This window comes from Chelmon rostratus, chromosome 15 (assembly GCF_017976325.1).
Source record: "Chelmon rostratus isolate fCheRos1 chromosome 15, fCheRos1.pri, whole genome shotgun sequence".
NCBI classification, from domain to species: Eukaryota; Metazoa; Chordata; class Actinopteri; order Chaetodontiformes; family Chaetodontidae; genus Chelmon; species Chelmon rostratus.
Window position 1 is genome coordinate 15,334,687 of NC_055672.1, and position 25,708 is coordinate 15,360,394.

A 25,708-nucleotide genomic window follows, 5' to 3' on the forward strand; every position below is an offset into this window, starting at 1 on the left:
GTATCAATCTTCTCATCTAACTCTCAGCAACAAAGAGAGAGAGTGTATTTTCTGAAACGTCAAACTATTCCTTCAAAACTTCAACAATTTTTCCAGTGAGTTTTAACGATGCAGTGAGAAGCTGACGTGCAAGTTTCAGGATTATCTTGCAAAACAAGCTGTGAGAAAAGCCAGTGGACGTTAAAACATTTACTACCAGGGATTAAACATTCACAAAAGCTGTAATTTAGGGTAAGACTTTAATGTGACAGAGGCTGGTGTCGAGTTATTTTTGAATTTCCAAGGAACACAAACGTTACCGCCATGCCATTGCATGACCATGTTGCTATGAGGAACACACAACAACAGTGTCATGAAAATGCCCTTGGGGTTGGATATTTTATTTATTGGTGCATGCTAAGGTTCAAACCTCAGGATTTTATTGAAAGAAACACACAGGGACCTCAGCGGTGAATGATGAATGGATGAGGGCGTTCTGCATAAAGCCTGTGGAATGATATGTGTGACCACAGTGGGGTTTGACCACTGGTGGTGCAGATGGTTTGGTGCACTGACTGAGTGGGTAAGAGAGGATTAATCCTTTTTCAGCCCACAGAGACTTCTTTCACCTCCTAAAATACACCAAGGCTGTTAAGACAGACCAAATTCTGAATCAAACTTTTCCCCTCTGAGCCTGTGGGCCCTGAGAGCATGATCAAACATGGGAAAACAAACCCATCCTCTCAAAGCACATACAAGATAGACTTAAAATGTCCAATTACTAATTAATTTCTTATCAAACATCAGATAGAACAGCTGACATTTTGCTAAATCAAATTCTGAGGCAAATAAGTCATACTTGGAACAGGTATCCAGGTCAACCTATGATCAGTATCTTTGCTGCTAATCTGGAATGTTTTCTCTTTTCATAGCTACATCGTAGTTAATGTCTTGGACGTCACAGAGATTCATAACACTGTTGGGCTTTGAATAGCAAAACATGAACAAGAGTCAAGTGTGTGTGTCTTTGCTAATGTTCTTGAATAACACCCCCTGGGACCAGTTTCAACAGTCTGTGCTCTCCTTCCATGCCTGCAAGATTTAGTCTGTGAAATGTGGAGCACCATCTGTTGTTGAGCTTTCTGCTGAAAAACATCTCTCTCTCTTGACATTCTCAAATATAAGATCAAGAACAGAATCGCTGTCCATTTTGAGGTGTTAATGCTGGGCTCCTTTGAAAAGTGTTTTTAGAAAGGGACTGAGCTGCATGGCTGCAAACCATATCTTTTAACTCTTGTTTTGCTGCTTGGTAGGGAACTTGCCTTGGAATGGGGCCAATATGCTTTGTTGCATCCAAAAACTGTTTGTACCCCTCACACAGTGCTCCTTATAGCTCACAGTTTTCCCTCTTTTACTGCAAAAGTGCATGTTGCACTCATAAATCTTCTCTTCCTTTGTTGCCAACAGTGTTTGCAGTGGTTGAGCAGCACAAAGTTTTCATTGTTTCAGCTGCTGTTTGCACAATTTCTTCGATTTCTGCTGTTCCCTCCAGTTAGACTGATAATCTGCATATCCCAGCGCAGACTTTGAGATGAACAATAGTCTTTAACGCTTCCCCTGAATGAGATGAATGTGTGTAGACTTTGATTTACACTTGGTCTTTGATGATTGTCATTTACTTTCCCATTTACCAAGTAGCCTTCAAATTGCCCTAATTATGTGCAGTTCTTATGTAATAAGGGTTTTTTGGCTGACGCTCTGTGTTGGAATGAGGTAAATGGAACCATTAAACATTTTGTTTAAATAAAAAGAATAATGACTCGATTTTCCTCAGCAGGACAGAGCGACTCTTGTGTTGATTGGTCGTAAACCTACTGATGGTTCCAGAGGTTTGCCACTCGTCACTCTAGAGGTCATGTCCAGTCCAACACAAAGAGAACTGTGACAGAACAAAGAGCTATCAGGTTGTGCGGTGTGACCCAGACTGGGATGCTCATGCCAAACACTCCTGCCTGCTGTCAGACTGTCTTGTTTAGACAGCCTGCTCAAAGCCAAATGGCTCCATCCAACAACGAGACAAGCTCTTCGTATCAGTCTATTTTCTGCATTAGCTGCCACAAGCCAACAATCTAAGCCATTAGATGTGGGTTCGGACTTTGGTATTCTCAAACAAATCAAAATGAAAAATGAGCTTTGCCAAGGTAGACTTGTGCTGAGCCTAAAGTGCTGAGAGGGCTGGTAAAAAAACACTTAATATCACAATCCTTTACCTCTTTTTAACCATCTTGCCATCCTAAGCCCAGAAAAACTAGCTCCTCTGTCTTAAATGCATAAGATGTAACTGACAACTACACTTTATTTCATATGGAAATTTATAGAGAGAGAAGATAGTGAAAGCACCTTAGAGGCTGAAATGTTAATGAATGAATCAGCTGTGGCCCATACGTTACTGTGCAGCGCTTCACATAAACACTTTTCTGGCCTCGTCATGCAGAGTGGGCTATGAGATGGTTTAAGATGTAAACAGTAGGTCTATTCCTGAGGATCTGGGTCACTGCATGCGTGTGTGTGTGTGTGAATGTTTGGGGTGAGCAGGATCATCAGGTAAATCCAGAATTTCCCTGTGTATCTAAGAGGCTCTTGTTTCCCAGTGGGCAGCTTAAAGGAACAACACAGTCACCACTGGGATGATGTGAAGTGGTGTTTTCCAAACCTCCTCAGCGAAGGGTTCCTGGCACTTAAAGCCACCTAACTGAATTTCTCAATGTAACCCTCCCCAGTGGACTTTCATCAAAACTAGCATTGTATTTGGCATTGCAATTCATCGGTTTCTATGAACAACATGGTTTATGTACAGCATCAGCAGAAGCAGCAGTAGAGATCAGAGGGTTTGCAGCCTTTTTGACCTTCTTCCAGTATTCGGTCCTGGCTTGTCTTTCCACAGTGCTCGACTGTGTGCTGTTTGTGCTCTAAAACTGCCTCCTCTCCAACTGATCTGGGTCAAGAGGCGCAGCTGGAACTGCCATTCATGCTGCCTGTCATTCCTTCATGAGAGCTAATATTCACATGTCGTAATGCAGCGATGAGTTCAAACATACGTAGCAACTAAGTGCCAAGTAATAATTTTGCAATGCATTGGAAGCTTTACAGTTGTTTCATGCACCGTGTGCATTCTTGGCCATCGCTATGATTGGTAATTTCCTCAAACTGATGAGGTTCAGTTTGAATTGCTTTCCGTACGTAAGAAATGAATGATGATGATGGGGGAAAGTGGACAGCGCCAATAGCTTTATGTCTTCATTGGAGGTGTCCTTTGCTATCAGATGTAAACTGATGCTTTGATCAAGTGTTTGGACTGAGATTAATTGGTGTATAAGAATTGATTGTTTGTCTTTGAATGTAATTATTGAGCAAATTTTCTGAACATGAAATAATAAATGTCATGTACTAAACCCAGTCAAGCCTGACACTTTATGCAAGTAATCAAAGTAAATAAATGATACAACTTTATCCGGCCTCGTGATTTCAACATCACATGTTCCTATGACGCTTTTTCTTTGGCCATTTCTAATTTATTTGATTACAGAAATTGCTCATTTTTGTAAATTCACTTCTTCACAACGAAGCACAGAATTCTGGGCTTATTAAATTGTTTTTTTGTCAAGAAGCAGGTTAGTTTCTCTAAAGCATCAAATTGTTGTCCTTACATTTCTGTTAGCTAGTTTTGATCAGGCATTGTATATTTCAAAGTGTATTTTCTAACCTTGGAAACAGCTAGGCTAACTGTTTCCAGTCTTTATACTAAACTAAGGTAATGCTAAATGCCTCTTGGCTCCTGACACACAACCACAGAGAGTGGTATCGATCTTCTCAACTAACTCTTGGACTCTCTTTTAGCTCGGTTTTCTGTCTTTCTCTCTCTGCCTCCTCCTCCTGAGGGAGATATCTGGCTCCTTACTTGTTAAATCCTCCATTGTCCTCACCAGCTAATGCTACTGGCTAACTTGCTGGTCAAAGCTTTTTTGCAGACAGCGCTTTTGAGAGCTGTGAAAGTGTAGCAAAACAGTGAAGTTGCAGGCTGTAAAAAACAAATGTGCTAATGAACACTAAGAAGTTCTGTAAAGCTTAGAGGACCCGTAGAGTTGGATGCTACTTACTATTGTAATATTGATGACTGCTCAATTTTCAGCATTTAAATAGAAAGCTCTCAGTTAACTGAACAACAAGAATAAAAACTCAAATAAATTTTGTAAATTCAATATATTTTTCCAATGATTTTTATTTGTCTCACGTCTTTCTAACACATGCACATTCAGCAGCTCTTTTATTAGCACCATCAGCAAATTTAATTAAAACTGTATGGCCATCATTTGATACCCAAAACATATTTTCCATCCGTCTGTTCAAACCATGTTCCACGTAATTTTGGCGGAGGTCTTCAAAATTGCTTTCAAGTCACCCAGAACAAGGCGGGGGAATGGTTCCTCCTCGGATCGCCAAGGCCTTGAAGTTCATAATGATGACATCAAACGCTCGGAGCGAGTCGTGCTTGCCCTTGCCACCCCCTGATCTGCAGGCAGAGAGGGCAGTGATGAGCTCATGCTGGGAGGAAGTCACTTTGCCATTGACCGCGAGAGAGACAGAAAGAGCAACATCTGGCTAAGCCTAGGAAGTTAAGCAGGATGCTTGCAGGCCAGGTGTCACTGTTAGTGATGGAAAAACCCAGTCATAATTTGGCGTGGATGGTGTAGCTGGGTTTAGCCACCTCCTGTAAGTCCTCACCACCTTGACACTAGCACCTCTTGTTTCCCTGTGTCACATCCTATCCCCAGACCCGCCCTGGAGATTCAGGATCTGGGTCAGCAGCTGTCATCTATATGGGCTGCCTGTCGTCTTTCAAAAAGATGACGTGAGAGAGCATTATCAAATGTTTGTCTCCCTTTTCCTCTTTTCATTTAGTGTCCTGTTCCCCTTGGCAGCAGGAATGTGGTTTGTACTCTGTGAATAAAGAGACATGTATAGGCTTGTGCTACATCAAGCACAGCTGGGACAGGGTGCGTGTGTGTGTGTGTGTGTTTGTATGCAAGTGTGTATTCATTTCTATGTGGCATGCACCCGTGTGCATATTTGCCCAATTATCGTTGTGTGTCTGTGGGTCGACAGAGCTGATTCAGTGTGTAAATACGTGGTGTGTGGCTAAAAACCACATGTAATAAATGTTAATGCATGGTTTATATCCTCATTTGAGGTTTGATTACAGGATCAGTTTCCTTACAGGTGTGCTTTGTAGAACTGTTCCTCTGATCTACCCGGCATGGTCCGTCTTTGTCTTGCTCTGCTGACTGTCTGTCAGGGTAGATCAGTGGGATCCAGATGTTTTTTTTTTTTTTTGCAGGGCTGAATCCCAGCACTCCCCAAGCTTTCTTAGACCACCGGAGCCAAGGTAGGCCCGTCTGCCTGTCTGTCTGAGAGGCACGCGCCTCCCCCAGGTCGCTCACATGAGCTCAGCTTCCAGGTCGTGCAACACAGGCTAAGCAATTGACCCAAATGAAATGCTCACCGGTAAAAACCGTGCCCCTCGCAGCCCTGGTTGAGCTTTGTTCTTCGACCCTAATTTTAATACTTCCTCCAGCCCGGTGTAACACTCAGGATGTTGCTCCCTGGTTGGCCACAGTCGGACAGAATAGGGAGTTCATAATCTAGTCAAGCAGACACAATGGGTGATGGAAAGGTTTTGTAGTCCTGATGGAAAGATCTAATGTGTTTAATCACACACTTCTTTCTGAGGCAAACAGACCAGCCACACACACACACACACACACAAGCTGGAGTATGAGTCCTGTGAGTCTCAATCCCTTTGGTTGCCTTTAGTTTTTTCTAATCAGTGATGAATAATCTTCTCTTGCGAAATTCCTTTAATGTCAAACAGAATCTTTCAGTAATTAGTGAGGTACAGCAGATGTTTGTTTTGAAACCCAATGTGCTTAAAGAATGATATGGTATTATTAATTTGATTAAAACAAAATTATTTCCAAATCAATGCGTCTCATCTATAAAATCAATTAAGCAAGGCGATGACCTAAGACTTCATGTTTTGCTCTTAGGAATATTATTTTCTGTTGCACACACTGACCACGCTTAAATGGATTTCACGGTGATGCACATACGTTGCTGATGGGTGTATCGTTGAGAGTTTATGTATGTGTGTGACATTAGCCTTTGTCTGAGGTCATATGTTTATGGTCTTGTGATGATGTGATTGACAGGACCCAAGTGAGACGGGGACCCCCTGACTCCTCCCCTCAGCAGACTGGGACCTCCCGCACTGTGAAACGTTATCCATCATCCTCCGGGCCTATCACATCCAACGCCCTACCCAGTGGCTATGGCTACGCTAACGGCCACGCCAATGAGCACAGGAACTGGCACGGACACAGAAATGGACATAGCAACGTGCACTCCTTTAACACTCACAGGCCTACAAGTGACAGCCAGCTACAGGGACAGTTCAACAATGCACTATTACCAGCAGGTAAGAACAAAAAACTGCACAAATCTATCGCACACTGTGAAGTGAATGTCATAAAACATGGATCTGTTGCCACTTTACATGCATATTTAACATTCCCACTCTGCCTAGCCACGTCAAAACAAACACGACCCACTCTGGCTCAATTCACAGAGGCTACGATACATACATGCACATCCTGTGGTGTCATGGTTAAATGGAACATTAGCCACAAGAAGAAAAGTTGGCAGCTTCCCAGGCTGAGCTTCCCTTCTCCCACTGTCCACCCACCCCACCCCCTCTGTGGTCTGCATCACCAGACAGACAGACGTTTGATATCAAAGCTGTGTGCAGTGTGTGAGCGTTTATATGTGTGCTCTGCTGGTCCACAATCTGCCGGGGAGGAGTATGAGCAGCGCGCGTGTGTGTGTTCTTGTGTGTTTGCACAGTTCGATGCTTTGATATCTTTGGGAATCTGCACTGTCACCTCTCTGACATGACAGGCACTGAACCCTGGCGCCTCTACCCACAACAAAAAGAAATGCGATCTTGTCTTTCCTAATTTTTATTTTCCCTTCACTACTTCATCTTCCTCTGATCCACTATCCAGCATACACAGCTGTCTGCTGTTCAAGCTTCTCTTGTTTTTTAGCCCTGCACCAGAGCAACGGCTTTTGAACAGCTTCCCACCATTACACAACGTTCACATGCACTCACGCTCTCTTTGTCTCCTTCACACATACACACATCCAAAACACCTTCTCCCAAAGATAAAGGGCTTGGAGTCCAGCCCGATACCTAATAGTATCCTCTCCCTCATTTGCTGGCCTGTGGCACATCGCTCATTCAGCTGCAGCGTGCCACTGGCCAGCCGTCAGCACACACCCTCGCACACTTATAAACCTCCCTTTGCCCAGATGGGGAGAGTGTCACAGTGAGGCTGACGGAGGAAGGATGCAGCTCGCCTCCAGCCTGCCTCTGCTGCTGCTCCTTCTCATCCAGGTGTGCGTGTGCTTTCCAGGGGCCAACCTCACCGCCAACCTGGACCGCATCAAGATCGTCTTCACCCCCATGCTGTGTCGCAGGGTGTGCAGCGGCGGGCGCTGCTACAACAGCTGCGAGAAGGGAGACATCACCACGGTCTACAGCGAGACCTCGCACCAGCAGCAGCAGCAGCAGCAGCCTAAGAACCAGGGCTTCCGACTCTGTGAGTGTCGACTCAGGGCCCTCTGATTATCATTAACCCTTATCTTTCCTGTCTGCTTCTTCTTGTCACTCCTCTACTCTCACTGTCTCTCTTGCTTACATTTTACTGATTCTCACATACTTGCCCCGTGTCTACATCCGACTTTCTCGTTCCTTTTTTATGGGGTGTGCTTGACAAAATGGGCTCCCAGTGGCATGCTGTCTGTTCTGAATGCCAATCTTGGAGAGGAGGCAGAGTTGTGGAGATGAAAGCTGAGAGCTATGCTCAAAACTCTCACTGTCACAGAGAAAGAGAGACCGGGAAAGCAGGAGAGATGGGGGTAGACCAGATTAAAAGCGGGCTCTGTAAAAGGGGGCTAATCTCCCCTTGCACACACACACACACACACACACACACGTGTGTAGCTGGTGGTCCCACGCTCCCAACACTTAGCCCCATCTCTTTGCGGTTTACACCTCGCGGTTGGCCCCGCCGTTAACCATTTAACGTGCTCCCTGGGAGAGCAGGAATGAATGAAAGAGGAGAGGGAGAGGCAGAAAGAGAGAAAGAGTAGCAGCATGAACAGGATTTTATAGGGATTACATTAAACCTTCCATTTATCCAGGGGGCTTTGCTCCAAATTCACACAGGAGTGTCCATGGGAAGGCAGGGGGCGGTCAATGCCAAGGGGAGGGTCGTACCCCTGCATGTTTCTTAGTTTTCTCATCAGTTTTAAGGGTCCAGCTAAGGCTCAGACTAATTACTACTTGTGGATTACAGGGTGCACATACCACACACATACAACACATCACATGCATACAAACAAGCATACGCACATACGAACATGCAACTTCGCATAGGTACACCGGCTCTTTGGGGAGGACCTAGCTGACTTATGAATATATAAACAGGTTGATGTTGCAGATTTATGTGCCCATTAATCTGGCTTTGGAAAATGGAGTAGATATTCCAAACACTTCAGCGTCCTGGCAGAGGCCATGCACAAGATTACATTCCTGGCACCTCCGCTTCTTCCTGAGCAGCGGTGTGTTTTTATGCCCCATTTTCAATTTTCTAGAAGTCTCCCTTCATTATGTAAAAGCATGTGTTAAAGAGAGTGTTAAAAAGAGATTGCTTTCCATTTAGGCTTGCATCCTGTTATTGCTCGGGTGTGCGTGTTCATCAAGGAATGTCAAGTGGACAGCAAACAGTTATCTCATGCTGTTGTTATGTTCCTTACGCGGTGCAGTAAAATCTAGCTGGATAATTACAGCAGGCTCCCTTGATACGCACCCTGTGTACGACACTTACTTAAAGCTGATATTAGAGGGGTTAGAAGTCTGTTTATTGGCTGAGAAGTGTGCGTGTGTGTGTGTGTGTGTTTGCTTGTTGGAGGTTGTTAAATGGACAGACAGATAGGCAGACAGGGAGCGTGGTGTGCAGTCGGCACTAGGTTGTTGTCTAAGAATAGTTCCTGCCCCATGCTGGGGCGGGACTGGCCTGACGCAAACCAGTGCAGACCTGCATCCCACAAGGATTTAATAGCCTCCTTGAGCTGATAATTTAGCCAGCATGAGTGTGTGTGGACACCGACCTTGGACCTCTCTCTGTCTGTCTTTCCTCATCATTCTTCTCGCCTCTCTATTGCTGTCTCTTTTCTGTTTTCAGCCTATTCTCTCCTAATCCCTTTCATTCCCTATCTTGTTGCTCTTCTATTCTTATTCCACCCCTCCCTCTCTTCCTCCTCCAGACTCACTGTTGTTAATGCTCTGTGACAGGGAGCTCATTCCCTACATGCCATCGAGACTGTCCAGCGTCTCCCTGCTCCCTGTTTTCTCCCTTTTAGTGTGTTACAGTCTGTCTCGATGAGAGAGAGGGAGAGGATGCAGCTCACAGCATGTTTCCATCACTGGCGTCCTCTTTCATCTCATAGTATGTTGGCCATCTGTATCTCCAACTGCCTTGTAAAGCAGGCCTCATGCTTGTGGTGTGTGGTACTGCTGAGCCTGAAAAGTGCAATGCTTCACTTTTTCATCCTTTGTGTCCCAAAATGGTGCTTTTCTTATTCGTCACGGTCGGGTGGATTTTTTTTCATTTGATAGCCTTTGATGTTTTGAGTTAGGTGAGGTCAGGTCAGAGCGAATCTGAATGGGAGCCAGCCCAGGTATGTCGGGTTCTGGGCTGGCACCCATCCCTTATGCCAAAAGATAAGGCCAATGAAAAGGTTGTGAAAGCAGCTCTGTCAAACACCATCTGGCCAGTGCCGGCCTTTCCTCTCTTTCTCTCCCCATGCTAAATTGCAAACTATAAATCACACTGTAGCACGTTTTGGGATTCAGTTTGCTTACATGGTTAAGAGCCAGTTGTCCTCCTTTGAAGATTTGATAGTTTGGGAAATTCTTGGTTTCTCGTCAGCTGCCAGCCAAGCAAGTATCCACACAGACATTCATGCACTTTTATTTTCTCTGAATTATTGCAGGATGAATCATCACTCATCACTCCACACAGGAGTTTGTATTTACTGATGTGAGGCAGAACGTGCCAATGCAGGCGGCGCAACATGAGAGACGGTGCCACGGCTCTGCCCTCAGGACAAAGTTGAAACTTTCTGAACGTCATGTGGAATGAGGTGTCTGGTAGAGCCAAAGTAGAGAACAGCGTGACCATTGCTAACCATTTGCAAACAAAGCCTGTCCACATGAAGCCTCAGCACATGCCCTTCCTATTAGGACTACTCCTTCTGTTTCCTATTACTGGATCCATCTGTATAAGGATGCATAAATCTGTGCAATTAAATGTGGTGTGCTGTATAAGCTAACGAATCTCTCATCTCTAATTAACCTCGTCATCTTTTTCTCTCGACCTCTGACGCACTTACCCCTGTGTTTCTTCTCTCTTGCTCTCTGCAGTCTTCTGTCAGATACCCTGCCTTAACGGGGGCCGATGCATCGGCAGGGACCTGTGCTGGTGCCCATCTAACTCAACAGGGAAGTTTTGCCATCTTCCCGCTCCGCCTCCTGCCAGACCCACCCCTCACAGCCACAAGGATGGCAGCCACCAGGGACCAAAATCTCCCTCCCACTCGATGTACATTCTACCGCTCTCCAATCAGCAAGGTAATTCAACCAACTCTGTGGCCAACGGGAGGGCAGCCTTTGCTCTTCCACTGACTTTCAGAAAGTGGGACAGCAAAAGTCATGAAATATGTGGCCCTATAAGCTTGGTGATGTAGTGTCTGCTTGATGGACAGCCGGAGAACTACCGTAGCTGAGAGATAGCCATTATTGTACTCGCACTTGTCAGCCTCAATATCTTTTTTCTCTGTCCTGCTCTGTTTACTATCCTCCTGGTATTTTGTTCTGGGGATTGTATGTATTGAAGAGGGAAACATAAGTTCTGGGTTACTGTCAGTTAGCATGTCAACTCTGTCTGCAAACCATTCCCCTTTTGTACAATAGTTCATACTCTAATAGAGGGTTTAAAGGGGATGGTGCAACACTGCTAATAAGTCGGTTGTCCCATTATAAATTCTTTTATAAGTCAGCCCTCTTGCTGTTGATCGGTTCAACTCAACACAAAAGAATTGATCCACTGATGGCAGCAATTGCACTGAAATGAATTTAGCTTTTTTAAAAGCTGGTGTGGCAGAGCCACACGGATCACAGTTCATCATTTTTGAAGGCACACTAGCCCACTCATTGGTTTTGAACACTGTTTATCATGTAGTGCTCTGCCTTTGCTGCCGAGCGGTGGAGGCCAGACTCTATTTTCAGCAGATTAAGTAATGGATGACTCAGTGGAAGTCCTCATTTTGTTCACACAATGCTGCTTTTATCAAACAGGAGTGGATATTAGAAACAGAGCACGGCAACATCATGAACTTATAAGAGAGAATATAAACGAGAGAGATCTGTTCGCTTTCCATCTCTATCTCTGATATCATTTTTTATTTCAACCTTGCGTCTGACTCAGCATCTCACTCTGTCTGAGTAGAAGCTGAAACTTTGGCTTCAATGATTTATAGTCCAATCAGAAATCTTCCATCCTCCTCCATTTTGGATTAAATCACATGAAGAATCGTAATTAAATGGCACCAGTTTAATGTCTGCATTGTCATGTAACAACAAAGAAATTATCCGACCTCCCCGTAGCCTTATATATGCACAGGCAGTTTCATGTCCAGGCCTCTTGATAAGGTCGACTTCTTCTGCTTGGACTCTCCTTGCTGCCTGTCTGTGAGACTATGATTTATGAGAGTGGGTCAGGATTCTGGGAAAAAACCCTGGCACTCCCTGAAGATAGATGCTTCCCCTCTGTCAGAAGGACAAAAGAGCTCATTCTCCACATTGCAACATCTTCTCAACTCCTCAACAAATCTGTTTTTGGTCTTTAAGATGATTTGATTTAAACCAGAGAATCCAAAACTCTTTGTGTTGTTGTTGTTTTGTAGCATCTTAATAACGTCTTGTCTGCCGGGAATTCCCCTTATAGAGCTCATAACTGTGATGAAGCAAGCTTAAGTGTGTGTTCAACAAGTTTGTGCTGGATGTTAGCTCACAAACTGCCGTATGTGTAAGTTTTAGACCCTTGGCTGAGGTTGTTTCCAGTCACGTGATTCAAAATTTGAAAAAACTACGATGTATCCACTGTATTGTATATACTGTGGTTGTCTCCTTCTCCAGTGTCTCTCCACCCATCCTTGGTGAGTGTCCACATTCAGCATCCTCCAGAGGCCGAAGTCCACATCCACCAAGTTGCTCGGGTCCAGCCTGGGCAGAGACCTGCCACCACGGAGGGGGCTCATTCAGTCCAGCAGCGCTCACAGCCTGGGAATGGACATGAACCCACCACTGAGCACAGCAGGCACCCACACACCAATGGGAATGGTTATGGCCATGCAAGACTGCACTACCATCAGAACGGACATGTGGGAAGATGCTTCCAGGAAACGGTCGATGGACAGGTATTCTGTTAAGTCCTTAAAACACACCATGTCCACTGTCAGCACTAGCTGATGTAAGCCACCTGGCGTATCCTATCCCATCATAGGTGTTGAAACCACTGAGAGAAAATGTTATTTTACCTCAGATACCAGTACGTTCCCATCCCACCACCTTCAGGATGTGGGGCCACAGCTATGATTTATGTCATATCCAGCATGTATGTGCTCTGACCATACTGGTCATCTCATGTTCTACCAGTTCCCCCAACATAAGCATGTTATGAGTTAGAGTGCATCCAGAGGACGAAGGTTAAGCTTGAAATTGAGCCCATCTGCTCCTTTTTGTGACTCGAAATGGGAATACTTTCATGGTCTGCGTGGCACCGTGCATACAGTCTGGCACACACCGCAGATTTACTGCACTTTGCCTGGTCAGGATAATGCATGGATGACACGACAGACATGCATCGAAGGGAGAAGAAGTTAGGAAACGCAAGGATCTAAGTGGCAGTGCGTGAGCTTGGCTAATCTGAGGCTTAATAATGCATCTGTTTACTTGGCTGTGATAAGGCGTTATGTTTGACTCTTAGCCTTTAGGTATGCAGTTGCACCAGCACAATGGTCTGCACAAGAGCTTTTGCCAGCATTATTCCTTGTTTGTGCTGAACTGCAACTCCCATTTTCTCGACTCTGGTTTCATAGAGAGCTTGAAATTAAACCTTCCAGGCAGTGATTTTTCACTAATAGTACTGCCCCAGAAAAGGAGTGTATAAAAGCTTTATCCTGTAGTTTCCCCTCTTCTCCTGCCAGTATGCCAGTGTGGTGTTCCCCAGAAGAATGTCCTCTCTGTTGCATCTTTAATTTCATAAATGTCTATTGGCCAAAAATCCAATAAGTAAGATCTGATAGGAATCTCTCTGCACAATTAGCCAAGTGACTTAATGAGGCTTGCCAGGAGGTTCATAGCTGTTCTTGAGACTCACTGTTTATGTCCTCCTCCAACTAACTAGTCTCAGATGTGTCTGGTTCACTTTGTCCTTCCCGATAGGCACACACACACACACACACACACACACACACACACACACACACTCTGAGACGAACACATGTACAAATCCTGCCCCTGCCAGCCTACACACATTATTTTGCACGCAAACAAGCACGCATGCACAAACATGTAACACTCATTCTCAAAACTCATTTCTTAGATTTAACACAGATGTGTGTCGTTTTAGTGTGGCAAGCCTCTGCCAGGCCTAACCAAACAGGATGATTGCTGTGGAAGTGTGGGTGCCTCCTGGGGCCTAAACAAGTGCCAAAAGTGTCCAACCAAACCAGGTAAGCGCTTCTGACTAAAGCCATCAGAACTGAGCAATGTTTTGTTCCGCTCTGTTCCATTACATACTTAAATCAAATCTATTCCTAATCCAATCTAATTCTGTCGATATCATGTTCTGTTGTGTTTGTTATGTTGATCTCTTGGTATTCTTGCACTGTTTTTCACATTGGTTCAAAATAGCAAGATGCAGCTTGGCTCTTCTTACACAGTGCTGCATATTAAGGTGTTTAGTCAGTGATGCCTGTTATATTCCTTAGCAGCAGTTGTTTATGCTTGGTGGATTTTTACAGCATTTATCACAGGCCTAAACAACACCGAATTGATGATTACCAAATAGCCGTCTTCACTGGATTCCTAAACTCCTCTGAAGTGGCTATGTGATTCGCCCATGCACCCAGTTGTAAAAAGGAATTTGTTTTCGCTTCCATTAAACCATCCCGGGAAGCAAATGAAAACACATTTAGCATGAAGATGAGAGCCCGGCAGGAGTGCCACCCACCCTGCGGGCAGATCGAGCCAGCGCGGCCTTGAAAGAGTGAAGAAATGAACAGGCGCAGTTCAGCTGCCTCTCCCAACCAGAGCTGCGGTAGGTTTGAGAAACAGCAGCAGGGTGGTGGTACACCAGTAGGGCCGAGTGGGTGGTGACACCCTTCACTGTAGGTGGAGACCCACTCGGCCTGACAGCTCCGCGTGTTATTTTGAGGCCTCTCAAAGCAGCTTTGGTGGCACATGGGGACACTTTTCCTCACACTCTTACATACAGTCCTATCTCTGGCATGCCTGCAGCTGTCAGTTGGCTGTCAAAGTACTCGAACCATGTTTAATGTCTGACTGGACCTTAATCAGAAGCAGACATCATCCCTCTCTGTCTCCTCCATCTGTCACAGATGCTGATCCATTCTTTTCCCTCCCACTTTCTATCTCCCTCAGCATGTCAGATTCCTGCTCTTCCTAAGTCCCCGGCACGATCCCTTTTGGCTCCCAGATGTTTTCCTCTGCTCTTTCCTTTGAAGTTTGGGGGAGAAGCCGAGTGAATACCCCATTCGCTCATTTTTTGTGGATTTTTTGGGGGCAGCATACTGCAGGCCTGGGTCCCAGGTCACACGCAGGCAGGGGATAGAGAGAATGAAAGAGAGGAAAAATTAAGTCAAAATGAAGTCATGTACTATGTCCCAGAAGTCTTGGAGGGAGCTTTAATAAGAGAAATGCTTTGAATTCCTCCAGAGTGTTATTGTTCTCAGTTTAGACACTTGGCTAGTTCTTTCAGCTTCATTCCTCCCCTACTGGCCAAGATGTATGCTTTTTTACGTATTTGACAGGAATGATATACAACCTGGAGACAACAGCCCCTGAAAAATGATGCTGTTCTTTTTATTTCATAGTGAATGAGCCACTCGTCGACTTGCACTGTGGGGAAAAAGTCATATAGCTTTATAAGAGTCTCCTGTGTCTCTTGTTGAGTATGTGATAATGATGTCATGAAAGCCCAGTTTGTATTTAGGGGTGTAACGCTACCATTGGTCAGTTTATAGCTGGTTACAAAGTGCACTGCTGACTGAGAGCAAGCATTGCTACTTCATTTATTTTATGACATTTATAGATGATGCCAACATGACCACACTATGACGGCTACACTTCTGTTGAAGACAGGATTTTTAGTAAATCTTTGCTTCCTGGATTTGGGCCATTTTACCTCTACATCACTGACAGTGTATCTGCATCAGCCTTACTTGATATTGTGAATGGTACAGTGTCAGCTGATAATCACCACAGTGCTTTATGCAAACAATATCAGCTCATGATACGTGGCAGTCTGTGTCTTTGAAGTCTTTGAATGTATATGCATTTCAGCACAGCTGACAACATTATTTAGCTGAGTATTATTTATTATTGTTCACTGTGGACCTTTTGTCACTGTTGTGGCAATAAAGGAGAGGATTATGTGTGTGTGTGATGTGTGTGTATGTGAAGGAGGGCTGACGTTATGGAGGCATAAATGCCAGCGTGTCCCATCTCAGTGGGAGCTGAAGCCTTTAGGAGCCTTTAAAAGTTACATGCTGAGGATTCATAGGTCGTAATGAGATCCAGATCAACCAGAGCAGGCTGCAGTCAGCTCCATCCCTCTGGTTCTGATGATGAGGTGGAGTGAAAACAGCCTGCGCTGCAATTTTAAACTAGTTCAATCTACATACAGTTGCACCGGTATGAGATGTTCATGGTACGATCAAGGTTTTGTGGTATCACTGTATACAGTATTATACCTGTTATTATTATTATTATTATTATTATTATTATTATTATTATTATTATTATTATTATTATTATTATCATTATATTTATCAGTTACAATGATGCTGAAAGGATCATTTTGTTTGTTTTGGTTGAACAAACACTTCATTATTCATCAACCTTGAAAGCTAACCAATGGCTTGATGAGTCAAGTGAGTCAGTTGGTGACAGGAGCAGAAGGCAGTTTGGTTGCAAGTCCTGTGAGAACCACATGGCAGAAACTGAGAGGAAGTTTATCCTTGAAGAGCAAAAAGGCAGGATAGTGTTGTTTGTGCGACTCTGACTTAAGGATGCATCAGTGAAGTAATCTGAGGTTGCCTAAACCTAGGGCTGGGCGATATGGCCTAAAAAAAAAATCTCCGATTTTTTCACAAAAAATCCCGATTCACGATTTAAATCGATTTTTTTTCACCCCCTACCTAAAATCAATTTGCAGATGACAAAGAAATAGTTCAAAACAAGTTTCAATTTTATTTTGTTTAAAGTCTCCCTTCTGGGGTTTAAGTTACATAAACAAGCCACAATAAAGAGATGGCAAGCCCTCCTACCATCGTAAACAGTGACAAAGTAACTTTTCAGTGAGCTTTATCTAGTTTCAAAATGACACAATGCACTCTAAAACCAACTTGAAAAAATAAAACATAAAATAAAGTGCAAACACCGTTAAAGTGCACCGTTAAACTGCATCACTCTGCTGGACCACAGATCGGTTGTCGCGGAGTAGAACGGAACTTCTTCCAGCTCCGTAGCGATCCTTTGGCGTGTACTGTTATACAGCTGAGGCAAGGCAACTTCAGAAAAATGTTTGCGGCCTGGTAGCACGTACCTGGGGTCCAAAACCTTCAGCAGGTGAATAAATCGCGGCTTTTCCACGGTGTATATGGGCACCATATCTCTCGTAATATACATCGCGACTGCATCCGTGACAGCTTTCCACCCGGCTCCTTTCTTATCATACGGGATACAGTTTGTCAATGTTTCCAATACGGTAGTTTGTTATTTTGGTGACGGTGCTTGGGGTGCCGTGGTCTTGATCCATTCATATGGAGCAACACCTCTCCCACTCGGCAGCATGCTTCTGTTTGTGGTGCTGCAGTAAAGTGGTCGTACTGCTACCTTTTGTAGTGACAGCCTTTAAACAGACTTTGCAGCGAGGTGCTGTTTGTTCAGTGTCTGACGCCACAAAGCCGAACCAATTCCAAATCATAAAAGTTATCTTTCTTCGGGGTGAGATCTGCACCGCTCGCCGCCATGTTGTTTGTGTATCAAGCACCGGGGGGGGGCGGGGGCACGCGCACTCTGAACTACGGGAGTCCAGCAGGCAGGCGTTGGTGGCGGATGTTGATAAGAAAATCGATTTTCATGAAAACAAATCGAGATTAAGTACAAATTCGAATTAATCGATAAAATCGATTTATCGCCCAGCCCTACCTAAACCAACTGAGCCATTTGCTGTAGCCCTAATCTGACCCATACTATAGTGCTGGCATGACTGTATAGCTGTGCTGGCAGCCCCTCCCTCACTGTGAGTTTCACAGCTAATGGAATTCCACAAGCCGTTTGTCTCCCCATCTGTCATTGCTGGGCAGCTTCCCTCTCTGTGACTCTGCCTGTCTGCGATGCTGGGAGGCTTCCCAGGGAGCCAGATCAGGCTTCCCCAGGGCCCAAAGTAACCACCACACCCACAGGAGCCTTGGCTTCTTCCTCTAACTCTGCCTCCCTGGGTCATCAAGGTCATCATGATGTCACTGCCCTAGCGCTGTCTTTGCCCGCCCTCTATTCCACCTCCGTCTGTGGGAGTTGCCTGCCTGTATCACTCCCCCCTCCTCACTGTCTCTCTGTAATGAGGACACTATTCTTCATGAGGTTTAGATCAATAAAGTCAGATGAGGCAAAGAAGGAGGGGCCCACAGCGCTCCACGACTTCCAGATCTTCCCACATGAACTCATCCCCCCTAAATCTCCCATCTATTCCCTAGACGTTTAATCTGACATCCATCGAGGGGGCCAAAGCCCGCGCATATTGCTTTTTATTAGCACTGATCAAAGATGAACACTTGTTAATGACCAACAAAAACCAGAGATGCAATGGCTTTGCCTCAGAAATAGTCAGCAAGAGAACAGATGCATTGGAACAACTCCACAGCAGCCTCTCATGGTGATTAGATAGAGACGTCACATATCATTGACAGCATTTGATTCATTGTTGTTGACTTAGTGTTATCCCTTCACAGCTAGAATGATGGAATCTATTAGCCGGGCAGCAGTGGAGCTAATCAGGGTTGAGCAGACCTAACCACTACGAGAAATAAAACCCAGTTGAAGGCACATGAATATGAAGTTTGTGTTGCATTTCTTAATTGGATACAAGCGAAGTTAAGCACATTTTTATTGGGAAAATACCGTGGCATGCCTTCATTTGGAACGAGCCCAGGTGGTTAATATGCCACAGTGAATTGCAGATTATAGAGGAATGCGGGCCTGTTTTAAATGTGTGTTTGATGCGGGTTGCATTGCCATCAGCATCTTTGAGAAGGGCGTTAAGCAACATTGTCAAACTACAAACAGAGATGTAAAATGCATACTTTCATGAAGAGAAACAATGAAACGTATGTTTTGAGTCAAGATTTAATGTTGCATAAAAATGAAATAATCTCTTTAAAGCCTTTTTGTTGCTGCTTTACATGCGCTGTGGCATGGTAGCATTGAAGCAATGTGATACAGATTCACAGCTAAGACTGTTAATGATTGTAGCTTGTACATTGGTTTTGTGTCTATGTTTGTATCGGCAGGAGGATGTTGATATTAGTCCCATGTGTCCGAACTGATTGGCCTTTGCTTCACTACCAGCGACACATTATTTACAGGGCATGTGATATGGACCGTGCCAGAATGGCAAATGTGGCGCGTGCCAATGAGACATTCTGTTTTAACAGCGAATTACTTCCCTTTCAGCTGTTTGCTCCAATCAAGCATTGGCTCAAAGGCCAACAAGAGATGGCTTTGCCATCTTAGAGACTCAAAGGCCTGAAACCCTCCATGGTGATTAAAGAGCTCTCTTTGCTTCTGGTTTTCTCTTTGCGGCACCAGTTTGTCCCGTGGCGGCATGTCAGAAAGTAAATTGCTGGAAAGGGTCCTGACGAGGACTTGGCTTTGGATGTGGGTTGTTTTCCTATGAGCTGCCCCCAATGGAGTGGAAAGGAAGTCTCCTGTTCCCGTCCCGTGGATGGCATCAATCCCTCCTCCCTCCTTTCTCCCACGCGTTCTTAGCTTTTCCAGCCAGCTAAGGGGAGAAGTCCAACACTGAGGTTGCCTCCCAGGCAGGTCTTTAGGGATGCTGGTGAAGGGCTCTGTGCCCTGTGATTGATGGACCAGACTTCTCGATCGCCTTAGAAGAGCAGCCCCCAGGCCGGGTGGTCTGCAGAGTGATTGTACCAAATTAGCAATTAGAGATTTCTGTACAGCTGAGGAACCCATAAACTCTCTCCGCTCTCAGCCTCCTTCCTCCTTCTCTCTTTGCTTTCTCTCTCATTTTGCATAAGCTGTCCTTTCATTTGAATAGCCGTACCCTTTAATGTTGAAAAGAGACTAAAGGGATTTATTCAGATTTAATTTTGGACTGCGCCACTAATCAAGAAGCTCCGAGGAATTTGAATTGCACTTTCAGGTCAGGGAATTCGAGCAAATATTATTGAACAGTTGCCAGTGGAATGCACAACACAATTGAATGGAGACGGACAATAAATTAGTAAGGGGTGACAAAGTCTTTTGTTGAACAGGGCTAAATGGATAGACAACAATTGGAAGTTTCTGTCTGTACCCTCAGTGGATACAGACCAGTCGGGGTCTACAGTCTTTGTAACCAAGGGTGACACTAATGATGCGCAGCTTGAGCTCACTCTTGCAAGCCACTGCCTGTAGAACTCTGCTTTCTACACAAATGACTGTAGAAGCCAGCATGAGAACGGACACATCATTAAATCCTCCGATTATAATGTGATTCTCAGCTTTTTGCACAACAGTGAACATTACATGGCCAAGTTGTCACTGATTTTTAGTCCCGGTGCTTACAATTTCTTCTTGAGGTGAATGTTCAGCAGACATGGCTTCGACTGATTTGCTGGTACAGCAGCCTAGGCCTCAGACACAAAATTCAACTGCAGTGATTTATCAAACCTCGTTCTAAAATTATTGAACTACTGAATTAATCGAACAGCCAAGGCACTCTGTGTCCTCTAATAAATGCATCGTATAGAAGGCCACCAGTATTTAGGAGGGCTGTGGTTAGGGCTGTGGAGTTCAGGCAGCTGGTTTTTAAACCTTACTTCAAGCAAATTTCCCCGAGGGATCAATAAAGATCTACTGAATTGAACTCTGATAAAAGCATTTTTAGACCCAGGGTGCACATGAGGAAACGCTGAGTACAATCTGCCAAATTAGATCCTGTGCGCAAATAAAGTTTTACGAACATACACCGTAAATGCGTCTGGTATATGTGGACACATGCCAACTTTACATCTCTGTTTAATGTCTGTGCAGTACTTCTTACATAATTAGCTTTGAAGGTTCAAGACTTCCGCAACATCTCAGTCTCTTTCTCTCAAGCCATTTTAAGACAAGTTGAGTTTTGAAATGAGCTGTCTCTCAGATTCATGTTGAAATTGTTACTGACTGCAGAGGTCCTCACCTCCCTGCTAATAAGCTTTATTGAGACACCCGGACCTCCCCCACTGGGCTTCCCTTGGCATGTGCGCCCTGCTGTCACTCAGGCCAGACTTTCCCTGATCCCAACGCTGCAGGGGGGCGTGCCCACCGCCCTACCACAACAGCTCATTACTCAGAAACTTTGAAAGGGGGATTAGGAGGGTGCGGAGGAAGATGAGGAGGTGGGCAGACAGGAACAGGGCCGTCGCTTTGACACAGTTCCCCCCTTTTCACGTTGCCCCCTTCATGCTGACCCACTTCTGCTTTGTCAACCCTCAGGTACACTGACCCTGCCTGGTCCACTGGGTCACAGCGGGACCAAAACATAACTCAGCTTCCAGGACTGCGTTCCCAGAAAGCCTCTATGTGGCACACATTCCAGTCACTCCTGGGAAAATGACACAAACTTATGACTGATTGCTGGGTTTTGCATTGGTGGTAGATGTTTCCAGGATTGCTATATTGGCATCCTGTGAATACTGAAGGATGATAAAGTCTCTTTTTCTTGCCACAGGGTTTGGAACCTCAATCCACACAGTACCTAATTCTTTCCATTGACCAACTTTGAAAATTTATGCTTGTGGAGATTCATTGTATGTGTTTGAGATTGCGTCTAATGTCTGGTGGCGTAGCTGGCTGAAGAGGACAGATGGGTTTCAGAGATGTGATCTTGCCTGCAGTCAGACATCCAGATCACCATTTACATCAGACCAGAGCTTTCTCTCAATCACTCACAGGTTTTCTGCAGCTTGGTCACAAACACAGTGAAGCTTTTCTCCCTCTCCCAGAGCACTCTGCCAGGGGAAGAGATGTGTTTTCTTTGTGGCAAGGCTATAACCGTAGTTCCTTGCATGCGTCACCTCTGTTTTCAACCCTTTGTCGCTGTGGCAGCAAGTTCAAAGCAATGTTGTACTTTGGTAAACTTGTACTTTTTTCTGCCCGTGGTGTGAATCCAAAGATTTTCAGCGCTGTCATTTCTGCTTTCGTTGAGCCCACAATCTTGGAAACTATGATTTCTCCCTACATTTACTCTCACTGAATGATGATGCAGGTAAAAATGAATGCAAAGGTGTATGTCAATCAAGGTCTGTTTCATGTTTTGAAAAAGTAAAATGCCTATTCATGTTCATGAATCTGAAAAGCCTGCATGATCAGAGACATAACAAACTTTGTTGTACTTACACCACCGAATATTTTTTGGAAATCTTGGCAAAAACTGCTTTTTTCCAGTTCGTTTATGTGTCTAAAGTGAAAAACAGAATCGTGGCTATCACGATTAGCAAGGTTCTACCATCGTTGCTTTAAGCTCTCTGATTTATGACTGTAATGTGAGTAGACTGTAGCAGTGAGAAACAGTCCTGTCATTCTAATAAGCATGTCATTATTCATAGAGCTTTCCTCACCCAAATACACATTTTTCCCTCCAAAATCAGAAGTTAGATCATCTCCTTTCAACATGATATGAAGCAAAATTCTTCATCTCAGTTTATGTCATGGAAAGATCTGCTACTAATAACCATTCTGCCTCTGTTTAGAAACCTGTAGAACCTTGTACACACCAGCTCCTTTTCTGTCAAACACAAACAGAGGCTGGCTCTTTGCCATATGATGGTCACTTTGACCTCTCTGTGCATTTACTGTAGCATGCTGGGGCTTCGCTGGGTGCTGAGTGAGTAATGACATAATGTTTTCAAGCCTCTGTCACTATGACCGCACTGGGGCGTTAACAGACACGCCGTGTTATTTACTGCAGGTCTTCTGTGAACTTCTAATGTACACACCTGAAGCACACACCATATGATTTTTATTGCTGTCTTAAAACAAGCAAGAAAAAAAAAAGGTTTGGGCCAATCACCTTCCTCTAAGTCGTACATTAATCATCAGTCCTAGTGTGCACAGTTAAAGTGTTCGTCTCTTGTTTAAGTAGATTCACAATGTGGTTGATGATAAAGGTCAAGGCTGTCACGTAGGTTTCCTCATTATATTTATGATGTAAGCACTTCCTTCGTCTTTCCCCAGGGATTGAGGAGAATTATAGGTAATATGATTATAAATGACGTCGAGTGTTATCGTTACATTCTGCTGGATGGCAGTGCTGTCTTATAAGTGTGGTTGATGGGGATCAATTTCCATACACTCACTTTAGAGTCCCCCGAGGCCCAGCTGTGGGTCCCCTCATTTTTCCCCTTGCCAAGATGCTCACATCTGTAAGTTATACGGTCCCCTCCTAAAGCTGCGCTCCTCTGCTCCCTCTGCCATGAATGCAGTGCTTTGTGACAGAGAGGGACAGCACTCTAAGATCAGTCCTCTCTTCTAAAGCTGTGCTTTCTCTTTCTGTTTTGCAGCATATGCAGTGATTGCAAACGGACAAGTGGAATGTCCCAAAGGTTTTAAAAGATTAAATCTCACACACTGTCAAGGTAAGCTATGAAATATGTTGAAGAATGTGCATGAAGTTCAGCATTTCCTGAATGTTGTCATATGAATCAACCCATTGCATACTTTGATAGGTAGCTTACCAATAACAACAGTGTATGAAATATACTAATAGATGTGATAAAAAGTGTCCCTGTGTTTCCATGCTTACATGGACCCCTGGGCACCTCTCTAAGAGTATTCCTTGCTGTATGTCTGGCCTCTGTGGGAACCAGGTCAAGACTACAATTAGCCTTGGTCCGGGGTTAGAGTTCAGCAGCCAATAAGCACCTGGGGCTGCTGTTTTAATTGGTCTTTGTGGTTCTGAGTGGAGACTGGTACAGCAGGCTGCGATTATGGTAAATGTGGCTCTCTGTGTATTTGGAAGGGAGTTTTATTTGCAGACCTGTTTGTTGCTCAGCCTCCCCAAACTGCCAGCTCACCCAGCCATCTGTATGTAAAAACAAACTGGTCGTTCTTGAACATACACTGTTTTTTCCTGTATTGCAGCATCCCAGAGGTGTTTAGTTGTCAGCTGGACTTCAGTTCAGTCACCACCCACAGTGTCAAGCTCTGCCTTCCACTAGAGGCTTCAGGCTATTTATATTTGTTGGTGGTGTTAGTATACATCAGCAGAATTAATAGGAATGAACAAATAAACCTTGGCTGAAAGACGCAGGAAAAATGCACTGCTTAATCTGTGAACAACGCAACTGATGCTGACACTTTTAATAACAATACGTGTCCTTTCTGACAGCCTACTTGAGCTGTGTCAATGACTTGATTAATGGTGTCATAATCCAAAGGGCAATGCTCACTGAAGCCTACTAAGTGCAACAACATAACGGTCCAATGGACAGCTTTGACTGCATCTCTAACAGGCCTCTTCCACTGGTTCAGCAAGTTCATGTTTTCTGATCTGCACAGTACTATTGGCCTATTGATATTTTCAGGTAATGATTGAGCTGGGAAACATATTTTAATAAAACAGAGACCTGTGGACAAGGACACACTTATTTTCCAATAGTGTGTCAACTAGCCAACAGCTGTGGAAATGTATCTTTCTATTATTCATGCTTTAAGTTTGTGATTGTTTCAAGATGTTCTTCCTTTTCACTTGCTCATTTCTGGAGTTCCAAAAAAGCAAAGCTGACAGTTACCCACAATATTTACTGGAGCGCTTTAGAGAATCTGTCCCGTTCAGCTGCTGCTCCAGTCCCAAAAATTATTTCTAATTTCGGTCTTGCAGGAACTGCCAACGAAGCCAAAACTCGCTTTTTCTGGGATTTTGTCATTATTATCAAGATGGTGTCCAGCTTGCCAAACTGGAGCTCCTAGTCTGAGTTGTTTGCGGTGTGTTTTATTGGAACAGAGCAGAGCTTGACTCAGATTCGTTAACAGGCATGATTTACCACTGTTCCTTTGTACACTGACCCTTTGTGGTCAGTGACGTCCACGCTACGATGCGATAAGATGCCCCATCAGAGCCCTATGCTGTTATCTGACTTCAGAGACATTTCCTTATCTTCAGAAGCTGCTTCTCGGAAACTAGGTCAGCTGAACTGTGCTTGTTAGATGAAAGGCGCACATAGATGCATGTGCAGTTTCTGTTGTGGGTGGTAAACTGGTGCCGGGGGCAGGTCATGTTACTCATGCGCCACTTCAAAGAAGATATGATGGAAGTCTTGCATAACTCTCTTTTGACATTTTGGATCAACCTAATAAAATCTATACACAATTTTCAAACGCTGACATTTGAAATTTATCATACTGCACACTGCCTGGGTCAACAGGTTGAGACTTCGATGTGTTAGGTTATACAGTAGGAATTTGTCTGAGAACGTTCTTCTCCTAGGCTGCTTTGGCTGTATTTTGAGTATGTTCATTCCCCCTATTCACAGTTTCTAAATGGATGCATTTTTGGCCCCATAAGTTATGTCTGGTTTGAGACTTCCAAAGTAGTCATAAGGTACTCCCTTTGGCCATAACAGCCAACACGTATTACGAGAGTAATGTTGCCAATTTCCTTTACAGTGTCCATAAATATTTCTGTGCGTGTTTATTTGAATCTTGGTTTTTCCAGAAGGTAACAGTGGGCAAGGTCAAGTAAGGTCACAGCAGACCGGCTGATGGAGCGTTTGGACGCCTTTTGGATCGATTGCAATCGTCAATATGAATCACTTGACTATAAGAACAGCTGTGATAAAAGGGACACTTGTGAGTTCTTATAACAAGGAGTATTTGTCACTGAGAGCAGCCAAGCATAGATTCAAAATAAATGTCGAGATTAGTGCTGGTCATGACAGGTTGTCATGGAAGTCAGTTTAAATCCCGATCAACCCACCA

At 44.4% G+C, this 25,708-nt stretch overlaps 1 protein-coding gene across 1 annotated transcript in view; it reads left to right on the top strand.

Annotated features, from left to right (window-relative positions):
* Window positions 1-25,708, top strand: part of LOC121618023 (latent-transforming growth factor beta-binding protein 2-like) — an 84,073-nt gene that overhangs the window by 24,905 nt on the left and 33,460 nt on the right. The window contains exons 4-9 of the mRNA XM_041953260.1: window positions 6,246-6,511; window positions 7,509-7,694; window positions 10,583-10,789; window positions 12,356-12,636; window positions 13,851-13,953; window positions 23,293-23,367. Of these exons, the coding sequence (XP_041809194.1) occupies window positions 6,246-6,511; window positions 7,509-7,694; window positions 10,583-10,789; window positions 12,356-12,636; window positions 13,851-13,953; window positions 23,293-23,367 (1,118 nt within the window). The remainder of the gene's footprint in view (window positions 1-6,245; window positions 6,512-7,508; window positions 7,695-10,582; window positions 10,790-12,355; window positions 12,637-13,850; window positions 13,954-23,292; window positions 23,368-25,708) is intronic.